Below are 15,646 nucleotides of genomic sequence, written 5' to 3' on the forward strand. Positions count from 1 at the left end.
CAGTAATACTTTAGTCCTGAGAAAACAATTCAGATTTGTATTTCAGATCTACCTTCGTAAGAGTTGACTTATGTCTCAATGTAGTGTGGCTGTATGACAGAAGCATTTTTGTAATTGGCTTTTTGATTCATTCATTGTGTTAACAACCCAGAGAGCAGGAATAAATGCCGGTTAATTTCTTTTATTTCCATAATCTCTATGATATGGCATGGCATTGTGTACACTGTGAACATTATTTGTTTGCCAAAACCTGACAATTTGTGACAACTAGCCCCAGTCTCCCGCCTAGCACAAGATTTTAGGATGCAAATAATGTGAATCATGCATTAAACATAGTATGTACACTATATGAATGTATATATTTTGAGTTATCGACAAATGCATGCATAAACGCAGCAAAAAAAATCCTTGATTGTAATTCTCTGAAATGACCAGCAGATGGACATCCAGTACTACCACATCTTTTAATATTAAAATTACTACATGATTTAATTGAACAATCATTAATTAGGTCTAGACAAAGTGCAACAACTTTTCCCACAAACTCATTTTTATTAAATGCTCTTCCTGAAAACTGATTGTGCTTTATTTATCTCTTTAAATAAATGTCACTGGTTTGATACTCTGTTATTCGTCTGTAAGTGTGACTCCAGTGTGCTTCAAATACTCTTTTTGGAGCCAGTGAATGCAAGAGATTTGATTTCAAGAAATCGATCTCGATGTGAAAAGCTTCCTCTGCCTGCAGACAATCCAGCCAATCACTGCTCGCCGGGCGACGTCACTGAGATGAAAGGGAATTCTGCATCAAACACGCGCAGCAGATCAGATCAGATCAGATCACACAAGACCGAGCCGTGCCTGCCTCGGGATCATGCAGTTAGGCTTCTCTTGTGTTCATACGGGGTCTGTGCATTTGCAGGTATTCGGATTAACATATGGAGGTGTGTAAGTGAATAAAAAGTCAGTTTAAAAGCGCTTTTGTCCAGGACGTGTCTGCAGCTTTGATGCACATGCTGATGGGAGATCAGATTACAGGCATCAGACCGCAGGCTTTCATCTGAGCTTTGACTTCAGGGCTGGACTCTGGACGGGTTCAGACCTCAGCGGCGAGCGCACTGGATCACATCCCGTTCCCGAACAGTTTTCCGTAGGAGACGGCGATCTCGCGAGCGACTCGTTAATTATCGGTAAGAAAGTTTTGCACACAGTTGCAGCGCTGCTTCGACCGAGCGCGCGTGATATGAATCCAAAAGCCTGTATCTTCAGAAAACTACATTAAACGCTTATAGCTGACAATTAATATAAGGGAGCGAATTTTATTTCGCCCAGTACACTCTCTTTTTTTTATGCCATGTTAAAAAGTTACAAATAGAAAAAGGTAACCATATTTTGCTTACTAGTATAACGCATTATTATGGTTTGAAGCCTGGTTTAAACGTGTAACGCAACATAATGTAGTATTTCATGAAAAAATAATAACGACAAAAGCAACCAGTAGCCTACTAGTAGCCTACATCTTTGAATATTAAAATTACTGCGGAATTTAATTGAACATTTAAAGGGTCTAGACAAAAAGCAACAACTTTTTCACATATACTTAATTTTATTATAATGTTTATAATAACAACAACAACAAAAGCAACAAAAAAACAACAACGCCAATAATAGGCTAATAATAGCTAATAATAGTAGATCTCTGTCTAAAGAATATCAAGTATATAACTAACAAGTTAATAGGCTAATTATCAGCCAAATTAATTCGTTTTTATATAAAAAAAAAAATTCTGATTCATACAGTATTATTAAACAGTTAAATATCAATATATAGTTGTTTGCATATAATATATGTTTTGATGTGTAGTGCATATTGGTTAATACTGTCAAAAAGAAGAAATATAACTCTCTCTCTCTCTCTCTCTCTCTCTCTCTCTATAATGTAATAATCCAAACTAAATTTACAATACTTTCTGAGTATAACAGTATAAGCCAGAATGTTTATGTTGGTGAAATCTACGAAAATTGAGTCTGATAGATCATTATCAACCAATATTACTCTATTTTTAATTATTGGCATCTGTATCCAACTCAGTCAATGTTAAACCTCTTCAAATATTAAACATCTACAGAGCATTTCTAATGTTTTGATGTCTGATTTCAACAAGCAGTAGCTTTATTATGCTTTATTATGAACATTAAAAAAGGGTATTTATTTATAATAATCATTGTTTGCTTGGTGTTCACACGGTTAGGAAAGATAACGCAAATAGTGTCCTCCATTAATCATTCATCAAAGGATTTCTGTGTTCACAGTGTTTGTGGGAAAGACCTTTCACAATGCCCCGGGCTTTGATCCTCTCCGGTTTTCCTCTTCAGAGGATACTCGTCCTTCAACTGTGTGTTATGGTATGTTTCGTTCACTTTTTGCTTAAAAACTGATATTCTGAGATGTGCTCTAAATGACCGTACACTACCATTTACACTACATAATCGAGGCTGCATTTACTTGCACTCCAATTTGGTAAACCTCCAATGATATTATGGAATAATTAACCATGTTTGATTCATGTTCCTCACAGTTTGCAGTCATGGCAGAGGAGAGAAGAGATTGCAGGGAACAGGAATACAAGGATAAGTTTGGAAACTGTATTCCCTGCCGGCAGTGTGATGCTGGACAAGAGCTATCCAAGGTTTGCCAATTCTTCACTAGGTTATTTATTTTTTGTTTTAGCCTAATTTGAAACATTGCCGCACATATAAAACTAGTATTTTTAATTTCCTAAAAAGATTACATCTTAAATCAAGACATAATATCCAAAGCACTCTGTTCCTTTGAATTGGTTCCAATTGAGCTTAATTCTGGAATTCTTTCCGTTCTGCACCTACCACAGTCAGATTAATACGCAGATATATTTAGACGCTTATATTTTGAGTTGTTTTTAAAAAAGACCATGTATGCGATTAAATCTGGGACCGAGAGACGCGTTCCCATCAGAGTTCATGAAAGACTTCAAGATCAAACTGACCAAAAGCAAAGAGTTCAGCAATAAAGACGGGTTGCCAATGTTTTGAATGGCTTGTCCCGACCAATTATTTATTGCTTCCTCCTTTTCATAAAGAGAGAGGGTAAACCGCTGTTCTCCTTTGTAGAGCGCTGGCCACGCTTTAATCAGTTACACCCACACTTCTGCTCACAATCTTCTGTTTCTCCTTCAAGCCTTTTAATGTCATTGCCACCCCTGAGAATTTCAAGGCCTTGTAAACACGGCATGTTAAAAAATTACGTGGTTTTGTACTATAACCCTAATCTTAACGGAGGTCTGGGGTATTTCTGAAGTGTGGAAATCATTACACAGTTTATGCCTGGGTAAATGCAGGTACATCAGGCTTTTGGATGTATACAAATGTAGTGCACATGCTTCTTTTAACCGCACGACTTTCATGTTGGTACACACGAACACACACTTATTGGTTATACGCTTCAATGCTTCAGATGTTTTCGGCCAATTAATGCTTTGGGGCCTGAGGAGGTAGTGAATGATTGCCTACTTTTTCCATTCAAGCACTTGTGGTTTACCCTATTCTTTAGAGCCAAGGACAATATCATGTGGTGTTTGAGTTACTTTAGTTTAGTTTCGATGTTAAAATACTTTCTTTTGTCCCAGTTTAATATGCAGGTACTAGTATGAGTAGGTTTATTTTCCAAAAAAGTTTAAGCACTTGGTCTCTGTGGTGTTATCAAAACATTGCTTTGTTTGTTTGAACATCCTGACCTGCCCAACAACAGCATCAGTGGCTCAACCAATGATGTAGGTTTGGGGGTGGGGCTATCTGTTTGTTGTGACCAATGGCAGATGGGAGGAGTGCTGGGAAACCTGTTTGAAAAGAGTCATTATTTTTACTATGCAAATTACACTTAACCTTAGAATAGATGTAATAACAACAGCAACACTTTAACATTTTTGTTGTTTTAGTGTCTGACATTTCAGAAGCTCTTCCAGATGATTTGTTTGTAAGAGCAGAAGAACAGTTCACATGACGCCCTTTTGCTGTTTCTGTTAAAAAAAGGTGAAAGGTGATAACAGCCAAGATAAAGTTTTGTTGATAGGCATTTTGTAATTGTTAAAGTGCTGAAATCATTTACACAGCATCATGTTATTCTAAAATTTTGCATGCATCAAGATCATCGTGTCTCGAGAACCCAGTCAGTTTGATTTGAGAGCGAATCAGTCAGGTGAACTCTAACAACTATATAAATATTTCATTAACAGTGTTTTAATGATGTTTTATGTATTGCCTGCCAATAGTGACGTGGCAACAATGCTATCTCACGACCAATTCGTACGTATTTTATGAGGTGGCTAATTCGTACGAATTCGTACGATCTCACTTTTTTGTACGATTTGTCTAAATCCCAGTGGGGCGGGGTTAGGTGTAGGTCATTCGTACAAATTCATATGAATTGTGCAACTCGTAAAATACGTACGATTTGGCAAAAATTGTATGAATACGTACGAATTAGCCACCTCGTAAAATATGTACGAATTGCCGTGAGATCGGGCTGTTGCAACACAAGCTCCAATATAAGTTTTATGTTGTATGATATACATTTTGATGCAGTGTGCTTCACATCTGAGACAGAAGCACAGACGTTTTACAGTTGTCTTGCCCATCACCCTTGAAAAGATCTAAGATCTCGTTAAATGATTCTGGAAGTAATCTTTTCAATCCGTCAATGGATTCATCCTTATGCAGATGTGCAGTTTCTTCAAAACAGACCACATAAACATTCACACACATTCCTGACTGCTAAGCATCATGGAGGATTGCATGCTAAATGAAACCCGTCTCAGCAACAATGTCTTTTTTGGGGGCTTATTTTAGCATTTTAATAGATTTTATATTCACTTTCAGTTATTTTTTCAAGAAAAAATATGATTATTTTTATCATTATTATTATTATTATTATTTTAATTATTTTTTTTGCATTGTTACATTATTTTTATGACAATTAAATACAAATAAAGTTCACATATAGCTCAAATAAAGTTTGCATATTGTAATGTAATGCAATGCTGTTTTTTAATCCTATAATGTTCCCAAAGCTAATTTCTTTTAGTAAAATATAATTATTTTCTTCTTTTGATTTGAGGTGAAATATGACCCAGATATGTTCTTGACAGGTTTTATGAGATTCACCCTTAAAGCTTACCTGCTGGGTGAAGTAAGAAGTTCACTTTTTGCTTTGATAGGAAGTATTGATGAACAGGAAGGTTCAGGTTAATTTAGCAGAACAGAGTGTTTTGGGGTTTTAAATATGCTGACTTCAAAATGCTTGTTTGTCTGAACATGCTTTACTCCATCCAGCTTTCTCCTCTATCACACATCAATCCTGCTGTTTTGCTTGGCATTCTCACTCAAATCTGATCTGGAGATAGTGGAAAAATGGTACTTGCAGGTACTGGTTTGGTGAGTCCTCTTAGATAAGATTGTTCCTGGGTGATTCTGGACTGTGAAAACAGGCATTTGGAAAGAATAGAGGTGGCATTCTTAACTTCATTTTATAGCAAAAGTGTACATATCTGCTATTAGAGGTTGCATAATGTGTAAAATACATTTAATTTAGTTTGCACTGTACTGCTCAAATATCTGCACACAGACAATAGTTTGTTCTGTTCACCGTCTTATTGCAACATGCCTGTTAGTTAGGGCCTTATCTAGTGTGTATTGACCTCTTGACTTTTTTAAAAACAGTAGCAGGAAGCAGACAGGAAATGATGTAGGAAACAGGATTAGGAAATGTTGCAAGTCGGATTTAAACTCAGATTGCCCTCTGGAGCACTACGGCTTAATTTAAGCATGTGTGCTAACTTTTTGAACGCCCCTGCCAAATCTATTTATTATAGATTGTATTGGAGCAGTTCTGCCTGTTTGTCTGACCAATGGTAAACAGGAGGTGTATTTGGGAAAAACCATTAGTTTGTGTTGTGACTGCCTTTGACACTTTTTGTTGAAATAATAACAAAGAGAGGACAGGAAATGATGGGAGAAATAGCGAGCGAGATTTGAACTTCTGGTGCCAATACAAGAACCACTGCTCATAGTGATGACTTTTAAACTCTGACACATAGACACATCTATTTGGGAGCCTGAATACTTATGGGCTTTCATCTGAAGTCCAGCTAGGTTTAGGAAATGTTGCAAGCCAGATTCAAACTCTTGTTGCCCTTGTAAACACCACAGCTCACAGTGCTAACTACTAAGCCACTGCTCTGACATAAAAACACATTCAGAGCCACATCTGGGTCCCTGAATCCTCATTGGCTTTTTTCTTACATCCAACTATGAAATGTTGCGAACCAGATTTGAACTGCCACTGCTCTTATGAGCACCACAGCTGACAGCAGTAACTGCTAAGCCATGTCTCTGACACATATACACTTCTGTCAGGACCACTATCGTCAAAGATGACTGACAATTAGCATACAGTTTGGATTGGCGGTATGGTTCTGTTCTGGGCAAGAACTCCCTGCGCAGCCTAGCATGGATAAGAGCAGGGAGAGCAGCAATAACCCCCCAGGGTAAACGGAACAGAACCAACATAAAGTGTTTTGCAGATATCATTAAAGTTTAGTAATTTAATGTAACATTTTAGAAATTAGTCTGATTCAAAGGAGAATCAGAAGGCTGAATCCTGACTGACAGAGGAGGAGTTGGGGATGGAGGAGGGTAATTAGCTATTGAGCAATGCGAAGCTGGTGATAATACTGATGGACCTTATATATGAGTGCCGTGATAGGTGTCGCATCCCTATTGGTAGTGGATCAGCTGAGAGTCAGCTGATGCAAGCTTGACTACACTGCTAGACATTTCAAAGGGTTTTTACAGTAACTTACTGGCAACACTGTTGCCAGTAAGTTACTGTAATTAAAGATTTACAGTAGCAAACTTTATTTGATCTATCAGTATACTACTGTAATTCATTAATTTTAATATAGATTTCATTAGATTTTATAATTTTTATATAGAATTCATTTTATTTTTACTCTACATAGGTACTACTGGCATTCAATTAAAACAGACACAATAATTACAAAATATCAAATTCTTTATTTAAAACATTGCATGTATAACACTTAAAAATACAGACTTCCAATGCTGGACGTTTTGCAGTGCATTATGTTGTGTCCTCTGGATTCATCCTCACAAAGAATCTTTAGGCAACAAAAACATAATGGGGAAAAATGACAAGCAGCCAAAGAATACATAGCTATCTGCAAAACCCAGGTGCTGCTCCAAAACGTGGCCACCATCTTTGCTCACCATCCACTTTGACAGAAATGTCTTCTCTGAAAAACAAGTAGAAGAAATAGCACACTTTTAAAAGGCAAACCTCATATAGAATACACTAATCTCTCAAAACCCTAGTTGTTCTCTTACCATGAATTATCAGTCTCAGGGTGGCGGGCATGCTCATGTCTTTCTTGATGCTTCATTGCAGTTGCCTTTAAAACACAAATACAAAAAAAAAAATGCAGTAAATTTTAAATTCCATTAAAAACTATAACAAACTAATTCTAAAACTAGAAAGGCAGCTAGCCATAAAACTTGTTTAACCTAGCTAACATATGATTTTATTTCCCCAGTAGGCTACTGGCCAACATTAACTACTAACACCTGAACTAAATTTCACATTAGTTAACCTAATGTTAATATAAGATAAGCGTTGCTCGTTAAAAACCATTTTAATTCGGTAACTTAATTCAATAAGATGACAAAAGTTGTTTGAAACGACAGCGCAGTTTACCATGGTAAAGTTCTGTAACCGCCATGTTGACGAGTAAATGTTACTATGGGTTAAACTGGTGTGCAAAAATCTGACACAAACCCACAGACAAACGTACATATATTTTTACTTTGCTTGCTGGTCTAATTCTCTCGCAAGGTGCATCGACACACAGCGTAGATGTTCTCCGGAGCTCTCCCACTCTCGCGGGTTCATCCCCAGGAAAAACCCGCGGCGCTGCCCCGGTGCTTCCGTGTCTCCCTCGGACGCGAGTGGCGTGGCGAGGCGCGACTCGATAAAAAAAGCAATATAGAACCCATTATATATACTATCTACAGTGGATGCGGACAGTAATGTGATGCCCTGGTATATTTCTGATGTACAGATGTACTCCAAGTGCTTGCGCTGTTTCTGACACGAAGTACAAATGGATTTTCCAATCATTAGAAGCGATGTAACACATCCAGTAGTCAGTCTCAAGCTGTTGCGGAGTTGTAGACACGGTGTAGGGCAAATTGTGTCAATCCAAATGTAAGAAATGAGGAAAATAAAACGACCTCAGTATAATGGCGCCAAAGAGACCGTTACAGTAGTATACATCAATTTTAAAAAATACAGTAAGTCTCTGTATGTGGGGTCTTTACAGTTATTTACTGTAAAGGGAATTTGCAGTATTAAACTGGGTGATATACAGTAAATAACTGTGGAAATTACAGAAATGTCTAACAGTGTATCGTGACCTGACAGAACTAACGCTGATGCTAGATTTCTGTCAGGAACACTATCGTCAAAGATGACTGATAGTTAGCATACAGTTTGGATTGGTGGTATGGTTCTGTTTTGGGCAAGAACTCCCTGTGCATCCATGCAGCCTAGCATGGATAAGAGCAGGGAGAGCAACAATAACCCCCCAAAACAAAACCATATGCCATACCCCCCAACACAAAATGAAAGAGAAAATCTCAAAGCCTTAACCAACAAGCATGTAGCCCTTACCCAATGAATGAACAAGAATGTTGCCAAAAACCCGCATAAGCCATAGCCACGAGCATGTTGCCCTTAACCAGATGACCTAACGAGTATGCTGCCAATACCTGAAAAGCTTAAGCAACATGTTCTCACTTACAACCAGATAGGCTTAAGAACAAGCGTGATCCCAATAACAACCAGATAGCTTAGGAACAAGCATGCTCCCTAAAAAAAACAGACAGCTTAGGAACAAGCATGCTCCCAACAATCAGAAGTAAGGCACATTGTCTGTGTGATCACATAAGCTTAGCACGAGCACTTCACTGAAAACAATGCAGTCTAAGCAATGCAGATAGCCTTAGCAAGCATTTTGCCAATAATCTCAGAGCATTAAAAAGGAAATTAGCTTAGCTTCCTGAAGACCTTCAGCGGTGAATGGGGAATGAAACATAGCCAGCTGGGACGTGGATGCTTGATCTCTTCATGTGGGGAATGAAGATCACATAACTCATGGAGTCCATATAAATATATAGCAATGCGTGAAGCAATGCTAACTTCCGGATTGGGCATCAATGCGCAAAACACTTGCACTTTCCCCATGGTCCCTTACTAACGGTTCGCCAAGAGCGGTTAATGCACGTTACAACAGCTTGTTGTAACAAGCATGCTTGTTGCAGTGCCTATTATAGCAAGTGAAATAATGATGAGAAACATTATCAGCTTTGCCTTTTTGGCGGTAATACTGTTTTAGAATTTTTAGGGCAAGTCGTATTGGAGTTATTGCCATTTATCCCTGAATGTGTGAGGAAAATCGTACACAACTTAACCCCGCTGTGAAAGCACGTGTTCAAGTTAACAAACTTGAATGAATCAAGGTCAAATCCATAAGAGGAACGAATCCTCTCGCTAAATACCCGATTGCACAGTTCCTAGTTCTGAGATGATGGTGTCTGCCTGGCGAATTCGCCATTAATTAGCTATTGAGCAACGCGAAGCTGGTGATAATACTGATGGACCTTATGAGTGCTGTGATAGGTGTCGCATCCCTATAGGTAGATGTGGATCAGCTGAGGTCAGCTGATGCAAGCTTGACTAACGTGACTTGACAGAACTAACGCTGACGCTAGATTTTTTTGCTTTTGACATTTTTTTTATTAAAATGATAACAGGGAAAAATTTAACATGTTGGAAGAAATAGGATAAATAAATGTTGCGAGCCAGATTCAAACTCTACTTGTTCTTTTGAGTACCACAGCTCACAGTAATAAATACTAAGCCACAGTTCTGACAAATATACACATTCAGAGCCATATTCGGGAGCCTGAGTCCTCCTTGTCTTATAACTGATGTTCAGCTAAGATTATGATATGTTGCAAGCCAGATTTGAACCTATATTGCCTATATTAGCACCACAGCTCACAGTGAAAACTACTCAGCCACAGCTCTGACATGTAGACACATTCCACTTGTGGCATTTTTTATTGAAATGATAACAGGGACAGGACAGAAAATGTTGGGAGAAACAGAATCAGGAACGGTTGTGAGCCAGATTCGAACTCCTACTGCCTACATTAGCACCATAGCTCACATTGAAAACTACTAAGCCACAGCTCTGACGCATAGACACTTTCAGAGGCATATGTGGGAGCCTGAATCCTCATTGGCTTATATCTGATGTCCAGTTTGGATTATGAAATGTTGCAAGCCAGATTCAAACTCCTACTACCTATATTAGCACCACAGTGAAAACTACTAAGCCACAGCTCTGACACGCAGACGCATTCTGAGCTGTATTTGGGAGCCTGAACGGCTTTTATCTCAGGTCCAGCTATCTGTTTGAACTTCTAAACACTAGAAGATCTCAGCAGCACACTCCAACAGACAAACCACAGGGGGTAACAGAGCTCCTAAGATTTCTCTTCCCCCCTTTGCTCTGTTGTTGATTATCTCTCCGGGAATGCCATCATGCCTTTAAACGGAGTGACCATACCTCTTTTATTCACCGTCCCCCCCGGTCCTTCATGCCCTGCTGGAGAGGAAGGTCTTATATGGGCTGCGGCCAGGCAACAACAGCTGTCATTCTGTTCAGGCAGCCTATGCAGTCTTTGGAGGGCCTGTGTTGAGAGAGCCAAATCGGTCTTCTCTAACAGTGGCCGAACCCCGTCTGATCCCCGGGCCAGGCTTTGTGGAGAGCTCTTGTCACTGGCTCTCTCACGCAGGCCAGTAATCCATGTGTGCCCAAGCTGGGAAACTGGATCGCGGTGTAGAAAGAAGGCCCCTGTTTGAAGCCGATCTCCACGTTAATGATATATGAGCTTCTTCTCTAATCCAGCTCAGTGTGGTGGAAATGCAGGCGGGTAAGGGTGACCTGACTTGGGAAGGGGCAGCTGGGAAAAAAACAATAGTGCAGGGTGATATCAAAGGTCCTCTCACTTTTCTCCGCATGACGCTCCTCTGCTGGAATGCGACTGGTGGGAACGGGATTGTTTGAGGAGATTGTTTGTTTAATGGATCACGGTTACAGTTTGTGCTGTTTATAAAGTTGAAGAAGCATCTTAGGACAGATTTCTAAGATGTCAAGAAGTGTTCAAGGGGCACTTTTTTTTTTTTTTTTTTTTTTTTAAAGTTAATAAAGATTTTTTTAGTGTTTTTGAAAGAAGTGTCTTATGCTAACCAAGGCTGCATTTATTATTTACAGTTAACATTGTTATATTATTATTACAATTTAAAATAACTGTTTTTATTTTTATTTTAATATATTTAATATTTTTTTTATGTAATGTCATTTTTAGATTTGGTGCTCAAGAAACATTTATTATTATCCATGTTGAAAACTGTTGTGCTGCTTAGTCTTTTTACTGTAATACTGTACCAATCTGTAAATTTGCAGTAAGTATAAAAAAATAAAAATAAACTTTTATTCTAAAGACACATGAAATTACCCAAAAGTCACAGTAAAGACATTTATAATGAAGCATGAAACAAATGAAGATTTATATTACAAATAAAAGTCTGTTCTTTTTAACTTTATGGTCAAGAAAGAATCCTTAAATTTAGCATAATTTCCACAAAAATATTAAGTTTTCAACTTTGATAATAACCAGTAATAATTGAGGACCAATAATAGCTGATTATAACTGAGCATGTGACACTAAAGACTGTTGGCTGTTGAAAATTCAGCTCTGCCATCACTGGAAAAAATTACATTTTTATATATAAATTATTTATATATTTATATTAATTATATATTTTAAAATATATATTCATCTATAAACTTTTTTCAATTGTAACAATATTTTACAATATTAACATTTTTCAGTATTATTATTTCTTTTATAAATAATACATAATTTTATTATATTAGGATTTTATAATTTATTATAAAATTAATTATATTATTTTACAGTATTAATTAATTTCCAACCTGTGACTGGTAGTTTATATTAAAATAGAAAATGGTTATTTTAAATTGTAAAAATAAATTCACAATATCTATATTTGTATTATTTTATCAAATAAAAATAAACTTGTGTAAAATAAATGTGTACTTTTAAAACAATAGTTTTTTTTTTTTTTTCTGTGGAACTCAAAAGAGATTTTTGAAAAATTTACATTGAACCAAATTGTGAAATACAGGACTATAAAAAGTACTTTAAAAGCAATCAAGATGACTTGTGTGCACTACATTCCTGATGCCATACAATATAGCTTTGTGTGAGAAATGAACTCGAAGTCATTCAGCAGAAATCTTGCTGCACCCTGTATGTCAAAACTCATTTGTGTCAGTTGGTTCCAGATATTCTGCATTCGCTCTCATAATGAAGTTTGTAAATGATGACAGAATTTTCATTTTTGCACGAACTATTGTTCCTCTAGCTGACACGAATCAAGAAAGAACATGAGAACTTTTAGTCAGAACTAGACTGGAAACTCTGTGTTTTGAATTCGTGTCACATTGCTGGTGGGTTTCATTGATAAATGTCTTGATTGATGAATTCTGTTGGATGGTTGCATAAGGCGTTATTTGAATTCCATAAAGCTTTGCTTCACTTATGGTTTGAGAAATCTGGCTCAGTGAAAGCTGAATGTATCCCTGCAAGATTCCCAAGAATTATATCAATGTGGAAAGGATTAAAAACAAACAAGCGTATTCCAGATTGATTATTGTCAGTAGAGTTTTGAAAAGACTGTGGTATTGTTTATTGAAGTGGGTGGACCAGGAGGGGGGGTGAAGGCTGTACTGAGTAATGCTAATTAAGCGGCACTTAAGATTTCAGTTTAGATCCTGGAGCCTGGAAAAAAGAAAGGTTTGCTTACATTTCACTTCTTAATGTCAAACTCAATGTGGCAAAACGTAAAAGTCCAACATGTTGTACAAAAACACGCCTGTTCGTCACAGTTCGAAGAAAGGCCATTCTAAACCCATTAGAACATCTTCCCAGATGAATTTTCTGTCTCATTTGTGAGCAAAATACAACTGTATTCTGTTCTATTGTTATAATCCTCATTTAGTCATGCTCAGACACTTTCCCTGTGGTCTCTTTGTCATGTTTTGCTTAGACGTTGCATGTGTTCTGTACAATCTGCCTCATATTATTACACAAACTGCACTGTTTTAGAGCTTGTATTGAAATGAAATAGGCCTGTATTTAGGGAACAATGCAAAGGGTGTTGTCTTGTTTTATTCAAGAGTGCTGAGAATTCTTCTCGACCCCACAGCTAGACATTGAGACCTCTCTTCAGGCTTCTTTCATGATTTGGATTTGCGTATTTACATAGATCACTTTTCTGGGTGAATCTCACGAAACCTGTCAAGAACATGTCTGGGTCATGTTTCATCCCTGAATGAGTGAATGAATGAATAAATACATTTTTCTTAAAGAACATGAGGCCTAAAGTAGTTTGGAGAAACTGACATCTACTGTATACTAGATTTTGTCACGTTTCAGTCAACTTCATTTTACACATTTACATTTTTAACAATTTTAATTAGCTACACACACACACATACACAAATGTATACTACAGTTTCTATTGTATATGCACTAAGATTTATAATGTTTTTGAAAGAAGTGTGTTATACTCACCATGGCTGCATTTATTTGATCAAAAATACAGTAAAAACAGCAATTTTGCTAAATATTATCACAACTTAAAAAAACTTTTTATTTTTAATAATAATATTTAATATATATTTTAAAATGGAATTTATTCCTGTGATGTTTTATGTCATTAGTGTCACATGATCTTTTAGAAATTATTCAGATATGCTATTTTGCTGCTTGAGAAACATTTTTAATTGTTATTATGAATGTTGAAAACAGCTGCTTAATATTTTTTTGTGTGGAAACTGAACATTTTTGTTAAAGAGAAAGTTCAAATGCATTTATTTATTTATTTTTTTTGTAATTTTTAAAACATTTTTACTGTCTCTTTGTCTCTTTTGCATTTAATTAAAAATAAATGTTTTAAATTAATTTATCTTTAATCTTTTATATATTTTTAGATTAGAAATATATTTATCTTCTGATTTATTCATAATGCATAATTTATTTATAATATGTAAAACTTATAAAATAAATATAAATTTGAGTGGCAAAATTTGATTTATATTATAATTAAATTTTATCATTTTAATTTAATATTGAAATGTGGGTGCACTGTAAAAAAAGAAAAAAAAGTTGAGCCAACTTAAAATTTTAAGGCAACCAGCTTCAGCAGATTTTTGAGTTTTCTCAACTTGTCGTTTTAAGTTTATACAACAACAATTTGAGAATCTCCCACAAAAATAAGTTGAGCAAACTCAAAAATCTGCTGAAGCTGGTAAAACATTTTTTTTTTTTACAGTGTGCATTCCTGATTCTGTGGTTAGAAATGAACAGAGAAAGCAAAGTTTATTGTGCAAACATTATATATGCAAACTTAAATCTTTTGTGTTTGCAGTACTAAAACTTCAAATCTTTAATCTCAGTTCAAATCATTTAGTTTAAGGGATTTCTTCTCTTTCCTCGTTACGCTTACCAAAACCTCTCAAAATCAATATCTCTCACACACACTTTAGCCGAAGAGAGGCCCGACAAAACCTCTGCAATAAACTCCCAATAAACCAACAATGGGCGTCCCCGTGGGCCTTTCTGATTCAAATGCGGAGCCCTTCGGGGGCCCGGAGCAGAAGGCTGTTCATTGATCCCGTGAGAGTCAGGGAGATTATTGCCTGTGTAAGATAGACTCTCTGAAAAGAAGCTTGGCCTTTGTTCAGCGGGGGGATCTCACACACACACACACACACACACACACACACACTGTGATCATTATTTCATCTTGGCCTCTTGTTAGTCCACATTGGCGCTTTTCTTTAGCGCCGCTCTCCCTCGCCCTTCCCTTCCTCGGCAGTGAGATATCTTCCGTTAATCCTCGCAGGAATGTGGCTTTGGCTATGGGGAGGATGCCCAGTGTGTGCCCTGCAGAGCCAGTCGCTTCAAAGAGGACCGCAGCCTGCAGAAATGCAAGCCCTGTCTGGACTGTTCCCTCCTCAACCGCTTCCAGAAGGGGAACTGCTCCACCACCAGCAACGCCGTATGCGGAGACTGCCTGCCCGGGTGAGTCAGCCATAGGAACGCAATTGTATAGAATAAAGGACGATGGGCGTTTTCAGAAACCGCAAGCTTAAGTCAGAATATAATAAAGCTACAAAAGGGGGTTTTCACAGCGATGCTGTAGGAGAAGCATTTTGGGTTCCCCAAAAACCTTTCAGTGAGCAGTTCTTTTTTTTTTTTTTTTTAGCGTGATGGACATTTTAATAAAAATAAAGGTTTTATATTGCATTGATGGTTCCATGAGGAACCTTCAACATCCACGGAATCTTTATATTCCACAAAAGATTCTTTGTGGGAT

The 15,646-nt window shown here is 37.1% G+C and overlaps 1 protein-coding gene across 1 annotated transcript in view; it reads left to right on the forward strand.

The window, feature by feature from the left end:
* Positions 1-885: 885 nt before the first annotated feature.
* Positions 886-15,646, forward strand: part of tnfrsf19 (tumor necrosis factor receptor superfamily, member 19) — a 35,771-nt gene continuing 21,010 nt past the window's right edge. Inside the window, exons 1-5 of the mRNA XM_058744682.1 lie at positions 886-903; positions 987-1,187; positions 2,311-2,403; positions 2,577-2,687; positions 15,173-15,351. Of these exons, the coding sequence (XP_058600665.1) occupies positions 2,335-2,403; positions 2,577-2,687; positions 15,173-15,351 (359 nt within the window). The 5' untranslated portion in view covers positions 886-903; positions 987-1,187; positions 2,311-2,334. The remainder of the gene's footprint in view (positions 904-986; positions 1,188-2,310; positions 2,404-2,576; positions 2,688-15,172; positions 15,352-15,646) is intronic.

The sequence above is a fragment of the Onychostoma macrolepis genome, chromosome 15 (assembly GCF_012432095.1).
Source record: "Onychostoma macrolepis isolate SWU-2019 chromosome 15, ASM1243209v1, whole genome shotgun sequence".
NCBI lineage: Eukaryota > Metazoa > Chordata > Actinopteri > Cypriniformes > Cyprinidae > Onychostoma > Onychostoma macrolepis.